Raw genomic sequence first — 21,485 nt, 5'->3', positions numbered from 1 at the left:
TGAGAAAGGAGCAGCAGCAGGCTGGCCAACGTGGACCGGAACAAAGAAGAGATTAGCGAGGATCCAGAAAAGCCTGACTGAGCAAGGTAGAGAACAAGCAGACAGCAAGCTTGGGGGAAGGTAAGAGAGCCTGGGTGTCTTGTAAAACAAGGGGTGGCAGATCGAGACAAAGCTAAGGATTTTGCTAAAGCTAAGGAACAGACAAGGTGAGGGGAGAGAATAAGGGGGGGGGAGGACTATCTCCCCCCCCAGGAGTAATGCCTGGATGGGAGCAGACATAAACCCATGGAGTCTTCCTGGGGGGGAGGGGAGATAACTGGGGATGGAGGAGTTCCAAGCCTTGCAGGGAGCGAGCCTGATGGGGGTAGAGAGAAAAAGCTGGTAGGTGGAAGCAAAGACCAAATTGAGGGATTGACCTGAGGAGGAGAGATCAAGCATGGGTAAACACCTTACACTGGTAAATGGCTTTTGAAAATTGCTACAACAGTAGTTACATTTACACGTGTCAATCCTTTTGAAAAAGTTACCCCCAGTTTGTGGCTGGAAATAAGCCTAAAAAGGATTTTGGTCTGCTGTTTGGCTGGTCCAAGTTAGGTGACCAAACTGAATACCAGTGCTAAGCATCCAAATTCTCTCCCTCACCCCAGAAGCACTCCTGGTTAAAATTTAGACATTCAAGAGTGGGGAGATTTTTAAAATGTCGAGGGCTGCCTAGACAAATTCAAGGAGGAGCCAGACAGTCCATTTTGAAAATCCAACCCCAATGTGTTGAAAATACCCTAGGGAATATAATAAAGGAATAAAGGACATACAATATTAGGGACATGTAGCCTGCTGCTGATACAAGGGACCAAGAGCAAAGAACTGTTTCGAGTCTAGGTTCTGATTTTGCATATCCTTGGGACATTCCATGTCAAGTGAACCATTTTAGAAAATCATCCACATGTGACCTCCTTCAATTGAATAAAAGTTGTGTGTGGATGTCCGCTACGGCCTCAAACAAAATTATGCTAAATTTTTTGGCTGGATATCTATTGCAACACAAAGCAGCCATTTTGTCCGAGCACAGCAGCCAAACAACCCCTGTAATGGCCTGAAATTTTGTGGATTATTAGAACTCCTGGTGCTAAATTCCTATGCAAAGTTTGGAACCTAACATGAGCTTACACCCTTTATGGGCCAGCAAAGTATGTGAAAAAGTTTACAAAATAAATAGGCCTACTTTGACTCCACATTGCTCCTAATATATACATTTATTAAAATTGCTTAACACTACAATAGGTCTAACCTATGTACAAAAAAAAAAAGCCATACATAAAAGCAAACAAAAAATGTAACAATGTATACTTCGATTAAGGCCATAACTGGATCAGTAGTCATGGCCCATGATGAACATCTAGGATTTTCACTAGGAGGCTTTGCAGCCAACTGGAAGCAAAGATATAGTTACATAAATACATGTCACCTTTTTATGCAAACTCTCTCCATTTTTTGGGTGCAAATATCTCTACTTACTTTGGTCAGAATTACAGTCCCAAAGTCAAGCATCATTTGCATGCGTGAATGCACCATGTTAGAGAGAGCCATCTTTGGCACCCAACTGTGAAACATGCAAATGAGCTAGAGATGTGAAATTTTACAGTGCAGCTTAGTTTACTGTGCTTACCATACTTTTAGCTTTTGACATATTTGACTAATTTATGAAAATATATCTAAAGTCAGTGCAAAACTTTGCTGATTAGTTACCTTGCATTGGTCAGTGGTGGCTGAGCCACTGCCAATTCAGCAAAATAGACAACCTCATCACCTAGGGGCCACTCCAGAGTAGCAGCCACAGGTTTCCAAGCTTTTATTTAAGCTTAAAACAAGAAAAGGCAAGACACTACATACGAGTATTGCTTAGACTGCAGATTTCACAAAAATTCATTTAGTGATTTTTCCTGCCTTGCACATGCTTTTGAATGTCCCATCAATGCTTAACAAAGTGGCTTGTGAATAAATGTACTGTCCGCCTGATGAAGATGTTATGGGTGCATCAAGGGTAGCAATAATGTGCTCTTCTGGAACCCCACAGGGCCAGTAAATGACCTGGCAGGTCAAGAAATTGACCAAGACATCACATTCTTCAGTTGAGACTTCACATATATGGCCAATCCACCAGGATTTATCATAGATGCAAGCTAAATACTGACCAGGTTGGAAGCTGGATACTTGAAGGGCATGAAAATATTCATGTTCTAGTACACTTGCAATGAATGAGGTGACGTCATTCGAAATTTTGCTAATGCAAATTTTAGTTGCATTAATGGGCTTGATTATTTTTCCTTGCGCCAGCAGCTGTGACCTTTGCTAAACCTCTCATCCTGAACAGGTCCGATTGCTAAAATGTCTTCCTTTGGGACAAAGGAAAATTTGATACCACAAAGCGCACAATGGTGTCACAGGCCTGCATGTTCCCAAAATCTCTGCCACAACACACCGCTAACATGACATCATCATAGTTCCTTGTGAAGGTGATACTTTTGCATGTTCAGGCTTGCGTGCAGTAAACACAGCACAATAAAATGTCCATTTTGAGGGGTCTTTTATGAAAGTATGTTGAAGCAAGATGTGTCATAAGCTACAAGGGTATTAAGCACAAGCTTTGCCGCACTGTAAAATTCCACATCTCTAGCTGATTTGCGTCTTACACAGCAAGGCGCCAAATATGCTTCTTTTTAACATAGCATGCCCACGCATACAAATGATGCACATCGTTGGGGCCTTAATTCTGACCAAAGCAAGACTGGGTCCAAAATGGAATAGGGTGACTTTTGTAGGAAAAAAAAATGCTCTATCAAATGACAAAAAAGAAAAGAATTAAACTACACAGATATTTGCACTAGAAAATTGACAAAAATTTGGATTTAAGAAGTGACCGTGTCTTTATGTAATTATATCTTTGCTTCCAGTTGCCTGTAAAGTCTTAGTGAAAATCGTGTGCCATGGGCCATGACTATTGGGCCTGAATCAAGCTATAGGTCAGAGGCAATGAGGAGTCAAAGTAGGCTTTATATTTCTTTTGTAAAATTTTTCACATTCTTTGCTGGCCCATAAAAAAGGGAGGCAAGCACACTGTGTTCCAAACTTTACATTGGGACTTACCACCTGGGGTTGTACTAATCCACAAAATTTCAGGCCCTGAGAGGTATTGTCGGGCTGCAGCACCTGGACAAAATGGCCATTTTAGGTTGCATGGAGCATGGTACTCAGAGGTGACCTCCATTCAACTGCCTCTAGCTCTCCAACCAATGGCGATCCAGATGAAAAAAATTTAGTACGGTTTTGTTTGAGACCCTAGAGAACATCCATGCAAAATTTTGCTCGATTTGGAGGAGGTTGAGTGTGGACCCTTGGTCCACTTGATATGGAATGACCCACTTTGTAAAGTCACTTAAACAAACCAATAATCCCATCATTCATTCATTTCAGGCCTTCAAAACTAAGTGAACAAGTGTTGTGCTAATCCACATCTGCATGGATGTCACAGGATATTGCTTGTGTGCTTTAATGTGAGCATGTTCCATGCAGAACAGAATCTGTGCGCGTATGTATTGGGTTTGAGTTGGGACGCATGTCCTACAAACCAGCATGTGCCATATAAATTCATGAATGTATATGGATCCATTGTATGACACACCCCAGATGAGGGCACTCTTTCCAGTCTCCTCCTCACTTCCATTCCTAACCCTACTTTTTTCCTTCCATCCATTTCCAGCTTTTTAAGCAGGGGTTCACCACCAAAGACCCAATCCCTGGAACTGCAACAGCATTCTGCGACAGGAGTGGAGCACCACCCCAGCAAAGACTTCCTCATACTCCCTCCCCACTCCTCCATCCCAAACCAAGATGCTATCATAAACCAAGTAATGGCTGTATGTGGGTCTTCTGCTGTCCCTCAAGTTTTTGCATCCAGTTGAGTTTTGACCATGAGCGACAATAGACTTACCAGGCAAGCTGTTGTTAAGAAGATCAACATACTGATCAACGGAGGTAAGGACCTTGTACCCAGCACAGTTTATACCCGCTCGAGGCTGGATCCCCCTATCGTAAGCCTGCAGAGAGAAGAAAAAGATCCCATTGTTCGGAGATTAAGGAATACCAATAATATATTTGCCAAGGGGTAGCTAAACCATCCTCTCTTATGACTGCCCCTTTAAATTAGTAGTGCTGTAGAGAAACCAGGTAGCTACACCTAACCACATCACTAGACCTCTTAGCTCCCCAATCTCTATTTCCACATATAGTGTCACTATAAAAAGGGGATGGCAGTTGAACCATTCTACTGTGCAAGGTGGTGGGGTAGAATCTATTTTGCTTCCAACAACTTTGCAATTTCAATTTTGTGTTGTATTCAAAACACAGCATAAGATCATAGAGCACCTACATTCCTGAAGGTGATTCGATTTTCAGAGGACCATAAGAAAAGGACACACTGGGTCAGACCACGAGGTCCATCAAGCCCAGCATCCTATCTCAGATAGTGGCCAATCTAGTCGCAAGTACCCTTGGAGAGAACAGTAATTATTTTGAAGATGCAATACCATTTAGTGGATCAATTTGTGAATAATCTAAAGACACTGTAGTACATAAAAACCTTCAAGACCATGTAAGTCCCTTCTCAGGATGTGAGGAGAGATGTCTCATTAGAGCTAACACTGTCTACTAACTAAAGGTTCATTAGTCAAGTATGTACAACCTTATAATTCTCACATGCCTCATACCATTTACATGAAATTAGAGAGACTCTGTCAGGACTACGATTAGCTGCTGTAGCCAGACCTGTTGCTTCAGCTTGTGAACGTAATCTTGCTCAAGAAAAAAAAAAAAAAAAAAAAAAAAAAAGAGTGTGCAGCAGGTGAAGTCCCTTCCCTGGCCTATAAGTAACGCTCTCAAGCATGACCAACCTGCAGGGTCTTAATTTATGGTCAAATGCTCGGAGTGGCAGTTATAACCCTGAACAACTTGCTGGGCAAACTAGGTTACTATATTTACTTTTAGGGGCTCTTATACAAAATTAACTGTTTGGAAAAAAAAAAAAAAGGGAAGAACATCCCAACAACCACTGTGCAACAGAATTGATCCTTTCTGTTCCTGTGCACAGGATGCCACTGGTGTGAACATAGAAGTTATAATGTAAGATTTCAGCCACTTTAGTGAATTCCTCATCTGAGAGTCACTTTTAAAAATTCCCCCTCCCTTGAAGTGACATGAGAGTCACAAATCTAGGAAAGCTACCATTTTTCCTCCCTAATTAATCCACCTCTCATTATCAGATGGAATCACATTTTCTTCTTCACCCAGAAACAACCTGAGAAAGGCAGCAGAAGCTGAACCTTTGCAAATCACTTGCAAATACCTCAACACGGCTGTTCCAGATTAATTAGGACTTAAAGGTCTGGAATGCACCTTCAGACATGATCTCTATTAATTTAATACTCAAAATTAGGAGAGAGAGAACTGTGTGGTTAGCTGGTATTAACGAACCCTTAAAAATGACTGCTCAGAAAATCGAGAGACCTGCGGCTTCCTGCAGGAACATCTTAGAAAAAGGAGGAGGAAGGAGCAAAGGGAGAAAGGAGTGAGACCAGGAGAGAAGAGAGGATGGGCAATAAGGAGGAGAACAGAGAATATCAGCCAACTTACCATTTTGCTCTCATACAACACCAAACAATAGTGGCGTGGGACAATGCAGAACCGGTTCCTCCATTTCTTGTTATCTTCTAAGTACTGGAACAAATTCCCTGAAAATATCATCCCATCCTCAAGTGGTGCCTGAGAGAGGAGAAGGACCCAGTGTCAAAAGAAATCAGCAGAGCACTAACATGAGACAATAGGAAGCAGAAACAGAAATGTAAACTCTGAAATGCCACTTTTTTTTTTTAAAGCAGCGAAAACTAGCTTTCAACTTGCACTAAGGTTTATTCTGAACAAAAACTCTTTCTAGTTTTATCTTGGATAAAAGTAGTGTGGTTGCTATGTTAGTCCTCCTGAAAAGCATGGAAATAAAGGCTATCAAAAAAAAATATGACAAATATGTTTATTGGCCACATTCAATGCATTTCTTGACTTGTTTAAATCTTGAACACACAACTATCTGTATAGATAAGATAGAGCAGTGGCCGGAGGTAGCAGAAAAAGCATTATTGCACCTGTTCCTTTGATCATATTATAAAATAGATTACATACCAGAAAAATCTTCCTAATTACACTTGTTATAAAGCACTGCTGACCCTGTGGAATATGGGCATGAACACACCCAAAACTGTGTGTCTGAGTACCAGGACTGGGATCCAGCACCAAGTTTTCCCTTGTTTTAGATCACCTCCCTGCTCACTTAACCCGCTCACTGCAGTGAAAGTCCTCCCCCAGGGGCCACGCACCAAAGCACCCTCCAAAACCCTAAGCCCAACCACTTCTTGTCACCATTCCACAATGACTATGACCCTCTTTTCCCTCCCTGGAAGCATCCCCAACCTCAGCTGACCCAGGCAGCAGAAGATCTAACCTAAGGATTAAATCCCAGCCTTCTCCACAGAGTCACCAGTCCAGCCCTAGAAACTTAAATATTCCAGGTTCCTGATCGCACCGGAAGGCAAATAAGCACCTTCTGCACAGTGCCTTCTGAAGGAACAGTTAGTCTCCAAGAAATGTGAAAAGGCATCCAAATTTGGGATCAATTGAACTGGAGGCTTCAGCCATACTAAAAAAACAAGAGATAATCTTGTTGGAAGTTTGTACAAGGCCAATAAAAAAAAAAAGCCTCATACAATTTAAGTCCTACAGGTGAAGAGTGTTTAAAGTTTAAGGCTCGCTCTGGCTAGCCATTTTAGGAAGAGTTTTGCATCGTGTACAACTCACAATCATGAAACTCTTTGCCATAAACCTCGATGGGAGAATTTCAGAATGAAAACAAAAACTGGAACAAGGATGAAATTTGCCTTTTCCATACAGCATTTGTTAGTTTCAAAAGATTAAGACAAGGAAGAACTTGTGCACAAAATGTGTCAGAGGTCCAAGTTTCCCTTTGTTCATCTTGTCAGAAGTTTTCCAGTAGGATCATTTCTGTGCCAAACCTTAGTTTATCGCCACCACCGTAGAGTCTTTGTGCATTTCTCTGTCCACTGTTGTGCATCCCAGTGCATCAGTGCATGACTGTGCAAACGTTCATCAGAAACAGATGCAGGAATCACACTATTGTAAATATGCTAGAACCCAGGTGGAGAGCCAACTTAGGGCAGCAGATTTTTAAAAAAAAATTTTAAATAGTGTGTCCATAAGAAAAAAAAAAATCATACTTTCTCAGCGGGGGATGCAGAGAAAAAGTTGGGTTCAATCTTTTAACCTCCCCCCCCCCCCAATCCTCTCTAGTTTACCAACCCCAGGAGGTGCACTTTCGATGCCAATGGCAGAAGCCACCACTCTCTCCTATTAGCCTATGCACCTTTAATGCCCAAAACTTGACTTAAAAAAAAATGTAAGGGCAACAATAAAGCAGATAAGTCTGAAAGAGGAAGTAGCAAACAAGCACATTGGTATTTATAATTTTCTCCAGCGAATGCTGCTGAATCCATGTGCGCATTGAATGGTTTTCCTAGGATGGACTTAATTTAAATCAAAGCTCTGCCAGAATAAAATGTGACTAATTAAGGGGGTAATTTTGTTACAGTCTGCATAAGCAAGTCAGCAAAACACACACAGGGCTGGATTTTAAGAAGTATGCGTGGGCGTACATTGTGCACGCAACCCGGCACGCACAAACGTATGCCCGATTTTATAACATGCGCGCGCAGCCACGCACATGTTATAAAATCCGGGGTCGGCGCACGCAAGTGGGCGCACACTTGTGCACTCGCAGAGCCCTAGGGGAGCCCCGAAGGCTTTCTCCGTTCTCTTCAAGGCTGCCCCCAGCCCTACCTAAACCCACCCTCACCTTTGTTTACAAGTTGCGCCCTATGAAGGCCTCTGGCCACGACCCGGCCCCGCCACTTTTTTTCAAGCCCCGGGACACGCGCGCGTCGCCGGGCCTATGCAAGATAAGCTCGGCGAACGTAACCCCCCCCGCGCACGTAAATCCAGCTGGCTTTTAAAATCTGCCCCATAAGTTACAATAATTTTCAAACCTGACTCAGGTGCATACGTTCAGTTTGAAAACCATCCACACACACACACAATTAAGCTGCATGCAGACATTTTTTGGAACATTTGCCAGGCACCCTTTGGATGATCAAAAATATGCACTGAAGTGTGACCCTACACTTGGGAAGGACTCTGCTCAGTCTGGTTAAACTTAATGCACATACAATGCGATGTGCACGCGTGTCCAAAACCCCTTACGTAATAAGATGATTAGCACATCCAAAACACACGTCCTAACCAGTGCCTAGCTAGCAGCGCTCATCACATGTAAATTCATGTTAATGAGGCTATTATCCACCTATTAAAAAAAAAAAAAATTTGCGCCCAACGTGTACATTCTTACTCTCTAAACACCTACCCCAGAGCAGCAGGCGACAACTTTAGGGGCTCTTCAAGAATTAACAGAAAAGCAGAAAATACTGCTTTTCAGTTCCTCTGACTTAATACTGTGGCAATAATAAGTCTGAGGAACAGAATAAAAGGAGTAAGGAAAAAAAAAGAGTAATTACTGGCATCAGTAGCATGATATCTACTTAATGTTTGGGTACTTGCCAGGTACCTGTAGCCTGGATTGGCCACTGTTGGAAACAGGATGCTGGGCCCTTGGTCTGACCCAGCATGGCAATTTCTTATGTTTTAAAAAAAAAAAAAAAAAAAAAAAAAAAAAAAAGGGAAGGTCGCCAGTGGTCAGATTAACGAGCACCTGGTTTTCCTAACCTGCACTGACAGCCACCTCTCCTGGGTGCCTGCTGCCGAGGAGGGACTAGGGGCGCAGTTTCCCCTAGCACCTCCTTTTTAACACAGCAGCCCATTTAAATATTACATTGGGTGCCCCGGAAAGGTGCATCGGTGCGCATTAGGAGAGCGGGCGCTCAATCACGAGCACCATTATTGCATCAGCCTGATTCAGAATTTATGCATGGAAGTTCACTCGCATATCAGACAGGCAATTTTATAACAAGTCACTGCTGCGTAGAAAGCACCGTTTTACTCCCGGCAATCTCTTTGAAAAATTATCCTTCCTTTTTTTTTTTTTTAAATTTCATACCAGAAATAATTTGTTAAAACCACCTCCTACTCAGCTACTCCTACAATTGTAGGTCTGGGTGCAGTCCATCCTCAGAGCCCCCAGCAGGTATCCATGAAGAGAGCATGGATAACGGAAAAGGAAAGAAGATTTTTATGGAGAGGCTGGGGCAACACAAAAGTGTATACTTATTCCCGAGGTGTGAGGAAAAATATATAACAAAGAAAAGAGACCTGGGAAGAACAGCAAAAGAGAACCCAATAAGGTCAGCAAATGGGTTGACACTTGGAAAATGCTAGGTATTCTGCTGATTTTTTTTGATTTTTTTTTATTTATTTATTTTTTTTAAGGGCTTGATTTTCAAAATCCCTTTATGTAAGTGGCATTTGGAAAAGAAAATCAATCGTGGCCAGTGAACAAAGGATGCAAGTAATCCCGTTTGGCACATACTTGTACGTGCACTGGGAAGAGCCACTCCGGGGGATGGCATTGGGCAGATTTACAAAATTATGTGCATACTATTTTTTTTTTGTATAAATAGAGTATGCGCCTAAGTTACCCCACACAAATTACGCTCAGAGCAGGAGGTAATCTGTGTGCATAATCTGCCAATTACCCGAGGTTTTTCAACGTGAACTTGCCCGCACAGGTTTGCTTTGAACATACTCTGTAGATTTTACCGCTATTAGAAAGTTACATTCTTCAAGCACAGGCTAACTTAGCAGGGTTTAAGGCGCCATCCGGGTGGGGAGGGCACTACGAGATAATTGCTTCCTGGGTGCCATTCAACACCCAACCTGGGCTGTGGTGCATTAAAGTTACAGCAAAAGGGAAGTACTTACGGATGTTCTCGATTGTTATCCAGAATGTGGTAAAAGCAGAAATATTAAAATCTCATAGCTTAGCAACTCTAGTGTTTAACATAAAGCAGCCCCTTCAGATCCTTTCAATGGGGTTTTACGTGACTGAAATCTCACACTATTACAACAGCTCCAACACAGACCAGAGCAGAAGCAGACGTTTCCAAGCCTGAAGGGGATTGTATGGTGTTCGGAGCAAAGGAGAATAAATGGAATTCTAATATTAATATGGGGGAGGTCAGGTCAAGTGCTGTGCAGATGTGCCATTCTGAGGTGCAAGAAGCTGAGAGAAATCTTCAGCTCTCTCCATTCCCCACATCCCAAGTTGCCCTTCTTGTATTTGCAGATCCAGTAGTGGAAGCCGCTACCTCCCCCTTCTACTAGTCACATGCAGCAATCTGGGAGCTTTCAGAACTAGGGAATGGGGTTCTTACCACCTAGGTCTGCAGGGGATCAGCAAGTTACCTGCAGCAGCTCCTTTTCAGGGTTGCGACCAAAATCATGTCAACTGTTGACTGATCTCTGTTGATCCTGACTCATTAACGCCTCTGTCTCTTAACAGTACAATCCAATTTACCGTCATCTCCTGAACATCACTAGATTACACATGTCAGTCAACAGAAAAAAGAGCCTTTTCTGCTGGTGAAATAGTATTGTAAGAACTTAGGAGCCATCCCTTTAAATGTTTCACAGCTTTCACTGCAACCTTCCCACAAGGTGGGTGGGCAGGTATAGTTGGCCTCCCCCCTTGTATATTGCTCTATATGCAATTTCTGGAGAGAATTCTTCTTTCTGGTAGCTGTGAACATCAGTGGTTCGTTTGGAAGGCAGCCCTTCTCTCCTCAGTTTGAGATAAGCAGCACACACTGTTTTTAAGATTTTCACTGTAATCACACAGTCATGTGAGGGCCGAAGAGTCATCAACTCCCAAGGGAAAATGCCACCAGACAGAAGTTTCAGGAATTTTTAATACACAAAAAAAAAAAAAAAGTAGGTTTCCATCCTCACTGTGTTGAAGTCTCTTCCCATGAAAAATTGCTGTTGGCTCAGTAAGACAGCCGAGTGCTAGAGCTGTGAGTACATCTATGCTGGCATCCCTTTGGGCTCATCTCATGTCCCGTCCCCCCCGTCCCGAATAGCATTACTTTTTTTCTTACCTCCACCACCCTCTCTGTGAAGACATTTTTTCTAATGATTCTCTCAAGTCTAGTGCCATAGAGCCTATCAGACCTCTTTATCCTATACATGAGCCCCCTACTTCCTTGGGCAGGGACTGGGAAAACTGGTGAAAGTAACATTCACAGCAATGCTTAAGGGCACACAGACCAGGTACTAGAAGAAACCACAAGCCTGAACCCTCATCCACAGAACTGCAACAGTTGGGTTGGGAGGGGGGGGGGGGCAGGGAAGGCCAACAGGGCTGGAAGTCCAAAGAAGAAACAAAACCATTGCAATTGTCTAAGCACAAACAATTCCACTGAAACTCCTGTTGAGCAAAGATTGATTTTAAATTTTAAAAGCCAGTCATTCATCTGCTGTTGCAAGAGAACAGATTAAAAATGGAACAAAAAAAATCCCTTTTAATCAACCAGAAGACTATAATCCTTTTGGCTCAAACACCTACACTTGGAAAGGTGCTGAGATATCTCAGACTCCAAAGCCCCTGAAGGAGAATACAGGGAACTACATTATGCCAAAGATATGAAATGCAGTTTTTCCAGGGTGGGATCAATCATGGTGGTACACCCACATGACCCCAAGTGTAGCAGGGAAGATACATTTACTGTTTGTTTTTCTGCATATGGAAGTTGTTTTGCAATGTGAAAAGATTATTTTAGATAGCTAGATCTCTGGAAGACCGTGTACCGCGAAAAGACAGCTATGGATCAGAACAGGTTCCAATGGTTGATGAGTAGGAATCAATATATTGCATGTGATTTGAGTGCAGGGATTGTACAAAGGCATGACACATGTTCCCTACATTCCTGAGACATTCTGGCAAGAATGAGCTGATAAAGAGCTGGGATGGCCCCAAGGAACATCTGGTATCTCTGGAGACAAAGACTAAGACATTTGGTATCTCTTATCACCTGGGAAGATCAAATGCTAAAGAATAGTACCCATACCAATGAGCTGATAAGTTAAACAATTGGTGTCTTTTTTTACCAAATGGGAGATCAAAGGACTGGTATTGAAATGCCTTTGAAATACCTAACCTGCAGAAACAAAGTATAAAGCATAGAATTTGCTTATTCTAATTAGATGAGCTGAGAAGAACAGAGAGCAAATAGCTGGTTCTTTTTAGAGTCTCCAGGCCTGTAAAAGTCCTCTGGATTTCCTATAAACACGGGCTTATATGAGGAGGACGTATAAGGGAGGTGTTCGTTCTTTTGTTCTTTATTATTCTTTGATTAATGTTCTATCTTTATTTCTGTCTCCTATTTACCTGTATTGATTTATGTACAGCTTGTGATACTATATTTATGTTGATATTACTTTGCTGATTACTAAATGTTGTAAATATATGGATAAACTAAGTTTTGCTTTTCCAGATTGCGTGTAGCGTGTTCTATGACATAATATAAAATATACCCTACATGACCACCGTGTACATGCAGCCAGATAAATACTTATCTGGATTGGATTACATGTGACACTTTCTCATCTGAAAGACATTCAAAGCGAGTCACAGCAAAGGACACCACCATATAAAACAGACAGGTAGTTGTCGTCACAATGATTGCTGGAACCAGCCAGTGCTGAAGGTTGGCAGTTGTGTTATTTCCATAACCTGAAATTAAAATTCTACTAAGCGAGTGTCTGACAAAAAGGGAAGAACCTGCTTACATTACGATTTGGCGGTGGCTCACTACTGTTTATCCTCATTTCTTCAAAGATACACATCACCCTAGAGAGCCACACCAGGAACCCTGCAGCATGACCCTGAGAGCAGAGAGGGTAAATATATCCTCCCCAACTGAAACACACAGAGCTCACTGTATGCGTCTCCCACACGCAGAGGCCACTTGTCTGCACTGGAACAAGCACTCAGATACTTTTCAACCAGGGACTCTGCACCGATCTTCAAAGTGTAAATACATGTGTGCTTGTGCTTTGAAAAACTTGCAGTCTCTACAATATACCTGTGGACATCTGCACATGCTCGTGGACTGGAACATGCCTTCGGCACATGTTAGACCTAAACCCACCACCGGGTTTAGCGAGTCTTCTCTAACTGCAGCTAAAAAAGTGTGCACATTGTAGAAGAACATGTTTACATTTAACCACACTGTAAGTGGCTTTAAAACTTTATTTTTAATACTTATATTTTGCATATTCCAAAGTACAAAAACAAAAATTACTACAATATATAGTTTCCTAAAAAATACATGTACCATAAATAAAATACAAAAAATTTAACAAAATACTGCTTCAAAATATCAAGGGTATACTGAAAAATAAACTAACCACTCGTCAAAAAAATTCTACAAGTTTACAATATTCTAAACTCCTCCATCGTCAAAAGCTGTATTAAACAAAAATGTTTAAGACTTTTTCTGAATAAAGTGGTGTCTGTTAAAGAATACAATTGTAGAGCCAAAGTATTCCAAATCGAGGTGGCCAGAGACCTAGAATGCATGTTCTCTTGACTCAACCAAATGGACCATGTGAAATGAAGGAATTTCTAAAAAACAAAACAAAAAAATAAAACCACACATTTATCTGCTGAATGCAGGGTCCGCATAGGAACAAATATGCAATAGCGCAATGATCCAGGGGGCTATTTCATTGTTAACAAGCAACTTGTGAATAAACATGGTGATTTTAAATTTAATGCATCAATTCAAAGGAAGCCAAATGAAGAAATTTTAAGACGGGGTAATGTATTGGTAGTGGATAATTCCAGTAAGAAGTCTATTTATTCATTTAGTTTTCTATACCAGTATTCGAAAAACATATCGGTTTACTCAGAAAACAAGTACAATAAATCCATCAATCTAAAATAAAATAGAACATATACATCATACTTAAATATATATAAAACAATGTTCATGGAAAATTCAATAAAATACAAATAAACGACTCAATAAAATAGTTAAAACAATAAAATACTAAAAGAAAACTAGAGGAAAAATCTTATGTTCTTATCAATCTGGGAAGGCTTGCTGAAACAGCCAGGTCTTCAGTTTCGTTTTAAATGCCTGGGGGCTTACCTTTGCTCTCAATTCCATTGGTATGGAGTTCCATAATTTTGGCCCTGCCAAGGAAAGTGCCCGCTCTCTGACTATTTAGATGTGCCAGTTTAGGGGAGGGTATTGATAGTAATCTTTTAATTTGATGAACGCAGATTTCTTTGTGGAGTGTGGAAGTGTAATACAGCATTAAACCATTTGATTTTTTCACTGTATAATGTTTTATGTATTAATGTTAAATTTTGTACTGTATTCGGAAAGGAATTGGTAACCAGTGAAGTTCTTTCAGAATGGGGGTAATATGGTCAAATGTTTTTATGTTTGTGAGAATTCTAGCAGCTGTATTTTGCAGGATCTGAAGAGGTTTGGTAGTGGATGCTGGGAGGCCTAGAAATAGTGGGAAAAGCAGTGCTTGCAGAACGGTTCTAAAATAGTTACGTAAAAGAGGTCTGGGTTTAAGTACATGCAGCTTAAAAAAAAGCCATCTTTAGTTATTGAGGAAATAAAATTTTTAAAAATTTGAGTTCGAATCTAAAATTACTCCTAAGTCTAGCCACAGAGTTCTGTAAAATCTGCAAGGCCTTCAGAGTAGAGGTAATCCTAAAAGCAATGAACTGCCGTAATCAAGGCTTGTCAACAGCTGAACCTGTAGAACAGAACAGTAATCTTCAGGTTGCAACAAAGGTCTAAGTTGTCTCAATATTCAAATCTTAAAAAGTGAAGATTTAAATCACAGATCTAATATGAGGCTTCATAGATAGAGTCTAAAATAACACCTAGATATTTTGACTTGTGAAGAGACTGGAATGGAAATATCACCAAATATGAATGCAATAGGAGTATCTGGTCTGGGAATATTGTTCAGGATGATCTCAAGTTTTGTTTTTTTTCACATTGAGAGAAAGACAGTTATGAGATAACCAAGACCATATTTTGCTAGGAGGATTGCTTAGGAATGAAAAAACTGTATATCATCAGCATACAATTTATAATATACACCTAAATTAGACAGGAGAGTACACAACGGAGATAAATAAATGTTAAAGATTAGCTGACAAGGCAGATCCTTGAAGTACTCCTGGGGATAAACAGTGCCATTTAGAATGAGCAGTGAAGATACAGATAAAGTTGGAATCTATCAGAAAGATAAGAGTGAAACCACCAACACAGCCCCAGCAACTCCAAGGTCAGATAAACAATGACGCAGAATAGAGTGGTTCAAAGTATCAAATGCTGCTGATATGTCAAAGAGAACAAGAACATGGCTTTTCCCAAGGTCCCAGCCCAGTCGTATAGAATCACAACTGGTCACAAGCAAAATTTCAGTACCAAAAAATTAAACAAAAAAAAACAAAAACCCCAACCCCACAAACCTTTCAAAAACTGAATTGGTATGGATCTAAAATCCCATGGTTCTCAATAAAATCAGTCAGTTGAGACAGAACTATATCTTCAAGAATCTTCTCTAAAAAGATAAGTCGAAATTGGTCTGTAATTCTCAGGCAGAGAAGGATCAAATGAAAAATTCAAGGAAAGGTTTAACTGAGGCCTTTTTTTTTTTTTTTTTTTTTTTTAGTTCTGCAAGCACAAACCCTTCAGAGAGAAAAATTAAATTTAGCAAAGTAACTCCCTAAGTCCTGACATAGGGGTTTTATCAAGGCGGGGGGAGGGGGAGATTAAATGGACAATTAGAGTGGTTCAGTTGAGAAATAATCTGAATAATCTTGTCAATAGATGGGGGGGGGGGGGGGGGGGGATCATTGCAAGCAGCGGAAAGGACAGCATCCTCCACTGTAAATTAGCAGGGTTCTTAGATTAGCAATTTTCTCCTCACAGAATGAAGGTGGCAAAGTCACCAGAACGTAAGGGATCTCTCCCAGCCTCCTGGGAAAGCAGCAGCACGTGTCCTCTGAAAAGGTAAAAGTGTTGAGAGACTTCAAAAGAGGAGGAGATGTGTCACTCAAAACCTAACTCTGTGCCTTGATCTCCCATCCATTCTCTCCCACCCTCAGAACGAAAGGGCAGAGAAACCCTATCTTCAGCCCTCATCACTCAGCGGCCAAATCTCCTACATCAGAAATCAATCTCGCACTTTCCAGCATGCGACTAGTAAACGTCCCCACGAGCAGATCTGACTTCAGGCAACCCCTGGAAGGGACCGAGGTAGCAAAGACATTTCCCTTAAAGGAATAAACCAACCAGGCCCCAGGAGGCTGGAGAAGCTCAAAACCAGCGCGCAGGTGCCCATGTGCGCACATATACCGGCTTGTGTAAAAAGATGCGGCCATTTTATAACATGCACGCATATATAAGTACATTATAAAACAGGCTGAACGCGCGTACGTGCACGCACAATTTTATAATGGATGCGCACCTATGCGCAAATGCTTCCTCTAGCGCACAAGTGGAGTAATTTTATAAGGCACGCAAGCTGACAATTGGCCATTTTCCCCAGTTCGCCCGGGTAAGGGACAGGACTTCCTAACCCCCTTAGTTAAATAGTCTCCTCTTTTACCCTGTTAGCCCCAACCCCTAAAAAAAACCTCGCTGACTAGCCTAGGTTTATTTATTTTTATTTTGCTACTTACATGCCATCCACAGCGGAAGTAAAATTACACAGTAGGGGACCCGGCGCCAGCATTTAGGTGCTGGAATCTTTAAAAATCCAGGAACACCCATGCCCAGACCTTCTCAGCAAAATGTGTTTGGGTCATAGCAGCAGATACGCGCGTACTCAGGCGGCATTTACAATCCGCTCGGCGCACGTGGACCAGAAATACTCTTCTCTCCCAGTTTGGCGCTCACAGGGCTTTTAAAATTCACCTGTTACTGAGCACGTGCAGCCTTGGACAAGGGTAGGGTCCATGCAATTTAGCAAAGTAACTTAGGGAGTTACTTTGCTAAATTGCTGCTGCTCCTACCATCTGTTGTGAAGAAGCAGGCCCTACTCTAAAGTAAAGTAATGTTTCCCAACCCTCTCCTGGAGGCACACCTAACCAGTCAGGTTTCAGGATATCCATAATGAATATGCAGGAGATCAATATGCATACATTGCAGACCCAGGATATGCAAATCTATCTCATGTATATTCGGTGGGGAAATCCTGAAAACCTGACTGCCTCCAGGAGAGGGTTGGGAAAAAAAAAAAACTGTTCTAAACAACGTTTGGGAGGAAGGGGGTAAGGGATAAGAGACTGTCTGTATCTGGAGGGATGCATGGGTGGCGATTGGCAAGGGCAAAGGGTATGCAACATCCCTTCTTATGCCACATGATCTTTCCATCCTGCACATAACTCCCTTCACTGAAAAATATGCAGGCTTCATCCTTGGAAAGTCCATGTCATGAAGACTGAAAAAGAGGCAGGACCACTGCTTTCAAGTACCAGGAGACTAGGTGTTTAGACTAAAGCAATAGTTCCCAACCTGAGGTCCACGAGACCATCCTAGGGGGTCCATCAAAAGGAATGCAAGAAAGTTAAGCTGCTGTGTGTGCGATTAGCCAGGAAAGCGAGAGTGGGGCCTAATACTGCCCTGGAAACTTAACGTCACATTACTGCCTGCCAGGAGGAGCAGCAACAGAGAAGGGCCATGTTTGCCCAGTAGGAGCCTCAAACCACACTGCCGCATGTGCAGCAGAGGTAGGGAAGAGAGGGATAGACTGCAGCCCTCGAGAGTCATAAACCCGACTGCTGTACTGAGAGGATGTGGGGAAGAGAGAGGAGCCACTTTTGGCTCTCAGAACCTTCAATAGCCCCTGCTGCACACTGAGGAAAGCACTGCAGTATGATCACAGTGGCAAGAAGCGAGTCCCACTGCTGTCAGGTGCTCTGCGACTGGCCTAACAGAAAGAGGGCAGGAGAGCTGCACTAAAAAAAAAAGCGAGCAGAGTGACAGAGGAGGAAATGGAACTGGGGGCTGACAATGGAGGAAAGAAGAGAAGGAATGAAGGAAGAAAAGGAGAATCAAGAGGGACTGATCTGGTTAAGGGATAGTGGAGACCAAGGGAGAGGATTGCCAGGAATCCTGCAGGAGCAGAGGTAAAGAGAGGACCACCATGGTCCAGGAGAGAAGGGAGAAATGACTGCCAAAGCTTGAGGAGGGAGGAGACAATAGCCAGGTATAGATAGGATATTAACACAAAAAGTTATTTAGGGAGACACGCAGCCTTCTTCCCTTTAAAAAGCAGGCTATTTTGCTTTTTTCTAAAATCTGAATTATTTTGTGATCATCATTTTCTGTGTGTGTTTGCAAGAATCAAAAAAAAAAAAAAAAAAAAAAAAAAAAGGCCAGCTAGAAGGGGTTAATTTTCAGGGAGGGTAATTGTCAAACATTTTTATGTGGGTAAACATCAGTTTACCTAGGTAAAAAGGCTATTTAAAAATCACTGCTCTCTGCCATGGAGGGAGAAAGTACCTACGCTGCAAACAGCATGCAGACTTTTGCCTGGGGGGGGGGGGGAAATAATATATGCAGGCAGGGATTTAATTCTGAAATACTTCTGACTATGTACTTTGTACTTGCTTCAAAGCAGATGCAAAGTAGACAGTTACAAAAGCACTGGCTTTCCCCACCAGCCCGACTTTTCAAAAGGAATCTCTGCAGGCAGTTTCCCTTTGAAAATTAGATAAGCAGGTCTGCAGGTACCCCTGCTGATTTTCTGCCAGGTCACCCTGAGTTGCCAACCTGGAACCTGTTTGAACTTTCTTCCCCTTCTCCATTGTAGCTGGAGTGGGAAGTGGAGGTCATTGCTGGGTTCAACCTTCAAATTAGGAGGGAGATTTTTAAAAAAGCTTTGGAAATTTCCCTCCCTATGAATTCAGTTTAGGTCAGTATGAATGATTCTGGCGTGCATCTCATCTCATTTCTTTTTTTTTTTTTTAAATGACACAAAGATTAAAGAGAAGTGCATGGGGGATCCACAAACATTTGAGGCTGAAAAGGGGTCCATGTTCCCTGAAAGGTTGGGAATCCCTGGGCTAGAGAGATTTGCCTATCCTGAGATCAGGATCTGCTAATATACATTAACGTTGTAAATAGTTTGTGATATTCATACAGGTAATCTAAATCCCGCAACCTATAAATCCCACTCCCAGTTCCCCCTGATTCACTCCCCCCCCCCTTAGCTATTGTTCATAGTTATAAACCCTGTTCCACTGTAAAGCAACTCCACTGCCGTTATGTTTCAATGTAAACCGATGTGATATCTCCAACGAATGTCTGTATAGTAAAAACTTTAAATAAATAAAATCCTCTCTCTTTGTGACCAGAAAAGGGTGAGCGTGCCAGCCATCTGTTCATTTTGAAATCTCTGCATGTACTTTGCACCCACATTCCCCCACTGGCCCGCATTTTCAGAAGGAAACTCATGAAAGGCAGAATATAAATTTAAAAAATAAACCTACACAGGGAGTGTTTCCCTTTACGAATAACCTTGCAGGCCTCCTCACCCAGACTACAACATACCCACAGATTTGCAAGCTCCTTACAGAGTTTCATTCTTGCCTCATTTATTTAAAAAAATGTTTATATTCCATTTATATCAAATACAAAATAAAATTATGCAAAAATGTGTCACATAATTAGCTGCTGAAACTACCCCTGAGCTGTGGTTATGCCTCTGCTCCTCCTCCCCCACAGTGACAGATAAGACTTGAGTGACAGGTAGACAAAGGGGAATGAATGCATTGCATCACCTCTGATTTGGGAGCACCCTCTGGTACAGGCAGGGACTGAAATAGATTAGAATATTACATAAGCTGGTGTTAACCATACTCGTGGCTATGTACACCCTTTCCATGCACGTACTGTTATAACGTTCCCTTCAACATAAGGCTACAAACTCAGCACTAGTACAGCACAAAGGATGGTGAGAGTAGCAAAGAGGAATGAGGCGTGTACAGAAACAGTATTCCCAGGAGTTCTGCTCGAGTTACTCATAAGTGGCGCAATCCACAAGCCAGACTGTCTGGACTAATCCCCAAAGCAATGATGCTGCTTTAGAGAAAGAAAAAACGTCAATCGTTTACAGGTTTGTGTCACAAACTACTTGCACGTACAAAAGCTCATTGTACAGTTCTATACAGTATGACGTCATCAGTTGACATCCAGGAAAGCTTAACTGCTTATTTGTACTTTGTGTTCTCTGATGACAGCCACAGAGGAAGCCCATGTGAGTCAGCCACCTACCAGCTCGGGAAATACTTGGAGAGCTTTCAAGGCCTAGCTTTTGAGGGCATGTGCAGGCCTTTCCCTGGGAGCCATTGGACCAGCTGTTCCTCAGTTTACTGACTACCTAAACCAAAAATGACCTGGACTGAGGAAACTCCCAATGGTGAATGGATGTAATGTGGACACCACCAGTTAAGAACATAAATTGTAAATCTCAACCCCAAGCAAATAACTCACTGCTAAGTAAACCCTCGACATAAGAGTCTTCAGCTTGCTTGGAACTGCTGAAAGAGCAAATCCCCCAAGGAAGAACTCCAGAAACACTCCAAGAGACAGGAAGTCAGGGTACCACAAGTGCAAACCACTGTAGAACAGGATTTCTTCACCGGCCTGAAAACCCTAAGGGTACCAAGGCAGGGTCAGTGTAATCTTGGAACAGACTGCCCACCAACCTGGTTTACGTATTAATACCTCAGCCATGATCACAAAGTTCCAGGAAGCACATGGTCCAGTAAACTGAACTGTTGCATGAACCAGGACTGTCTGCAGACAGGGTTATCCCTAAACTGTGGAAGTATAGCTTGCAAGCCACCACAGAGTAGCACCTCTGTTGCAGGGTCCCATGTCCCTGCAACAGAGGTTGAAAGCATACTTATCAATTAGATAATCAATTAGAACCTGGAGGAAGGGTCCTGCAGGTGAGAATGACTGGCACTAATGGTCCTCCATGAAAAACGCTCATTGAGCTCAGCAGGTATCAAAGGTGACTCCCGGATGGGAGAAACACCTAATCTTCACCAGAAAGCTACCCCAAAGAGGAGACTCCTAATACAACAGCGAGACCAAATCTGGAATAGCTCCTTCGTGAAATAGACCAGCTGTGCCTTAGAACAACACTACTGCCCGACCAGCTCTCAGATCCCGTGAGGAACAGAGAGCTACTGCCAGTCAGAAGCAGTAACATCCCTTCTCCGGAAAACTGAGAACGGCGGCCACCCAATGTAGGGGTGGACAACCAGGCGGGAACCCATAAGGGTCACCCTGGAAACCCAGTCATAA

The 21,485-nt window shown here is 42.2% G+C and overlaps 1 protein-coding gene across 2 annotated transcripts in view; it reads right to left on the bottom strand.

Moving 5' to 3' along the window:
• Positions 1–21,485, bottom strand: part of LOC115098164 (niban-like protein 1) — a 165,686-nt gene that overhangs the window by 42,501 nt on the left and 101,700 nt on the right. For both annotated transcript variants that reach the window (XM_029614545.1, XM_029614546.1), the window contains exons 3-4: positions 5,686–5,814; positions 3,989–4,094 (exon numbers count right to left, since the gene is read on the bottom strand). In XM_029614545.1, the coding sequence (XP_029470405.1) occupies positions 3,989–4,094; positions 5,686–5,814 (235 nt within the window). The remainder of the gene's footprint in view (positions 1–3,988; positions 4,095–5,685; positions 5,815–21,485) is intronic.

The sequence above is a fragment of the Rhinatrema bivittatum genome, chromosome 8 (assembly GCF_901001135.1).
Source record: "Rhinatrema bivittatum chromosome 8, aRhiBiv1.1, whole genome shotgun sequence".
NCBI classification, from domain to species: domain Eukaryota; kingdom Metazoa; phylum Chordata; class Amphibia; order Gymnophiona; family Rhinatrematidae; genus Rhinatrema; species Rhinatrema bivittatum.
This window is presented reverse-complemented; position numbering and strand designations above follow the sequence as displayed.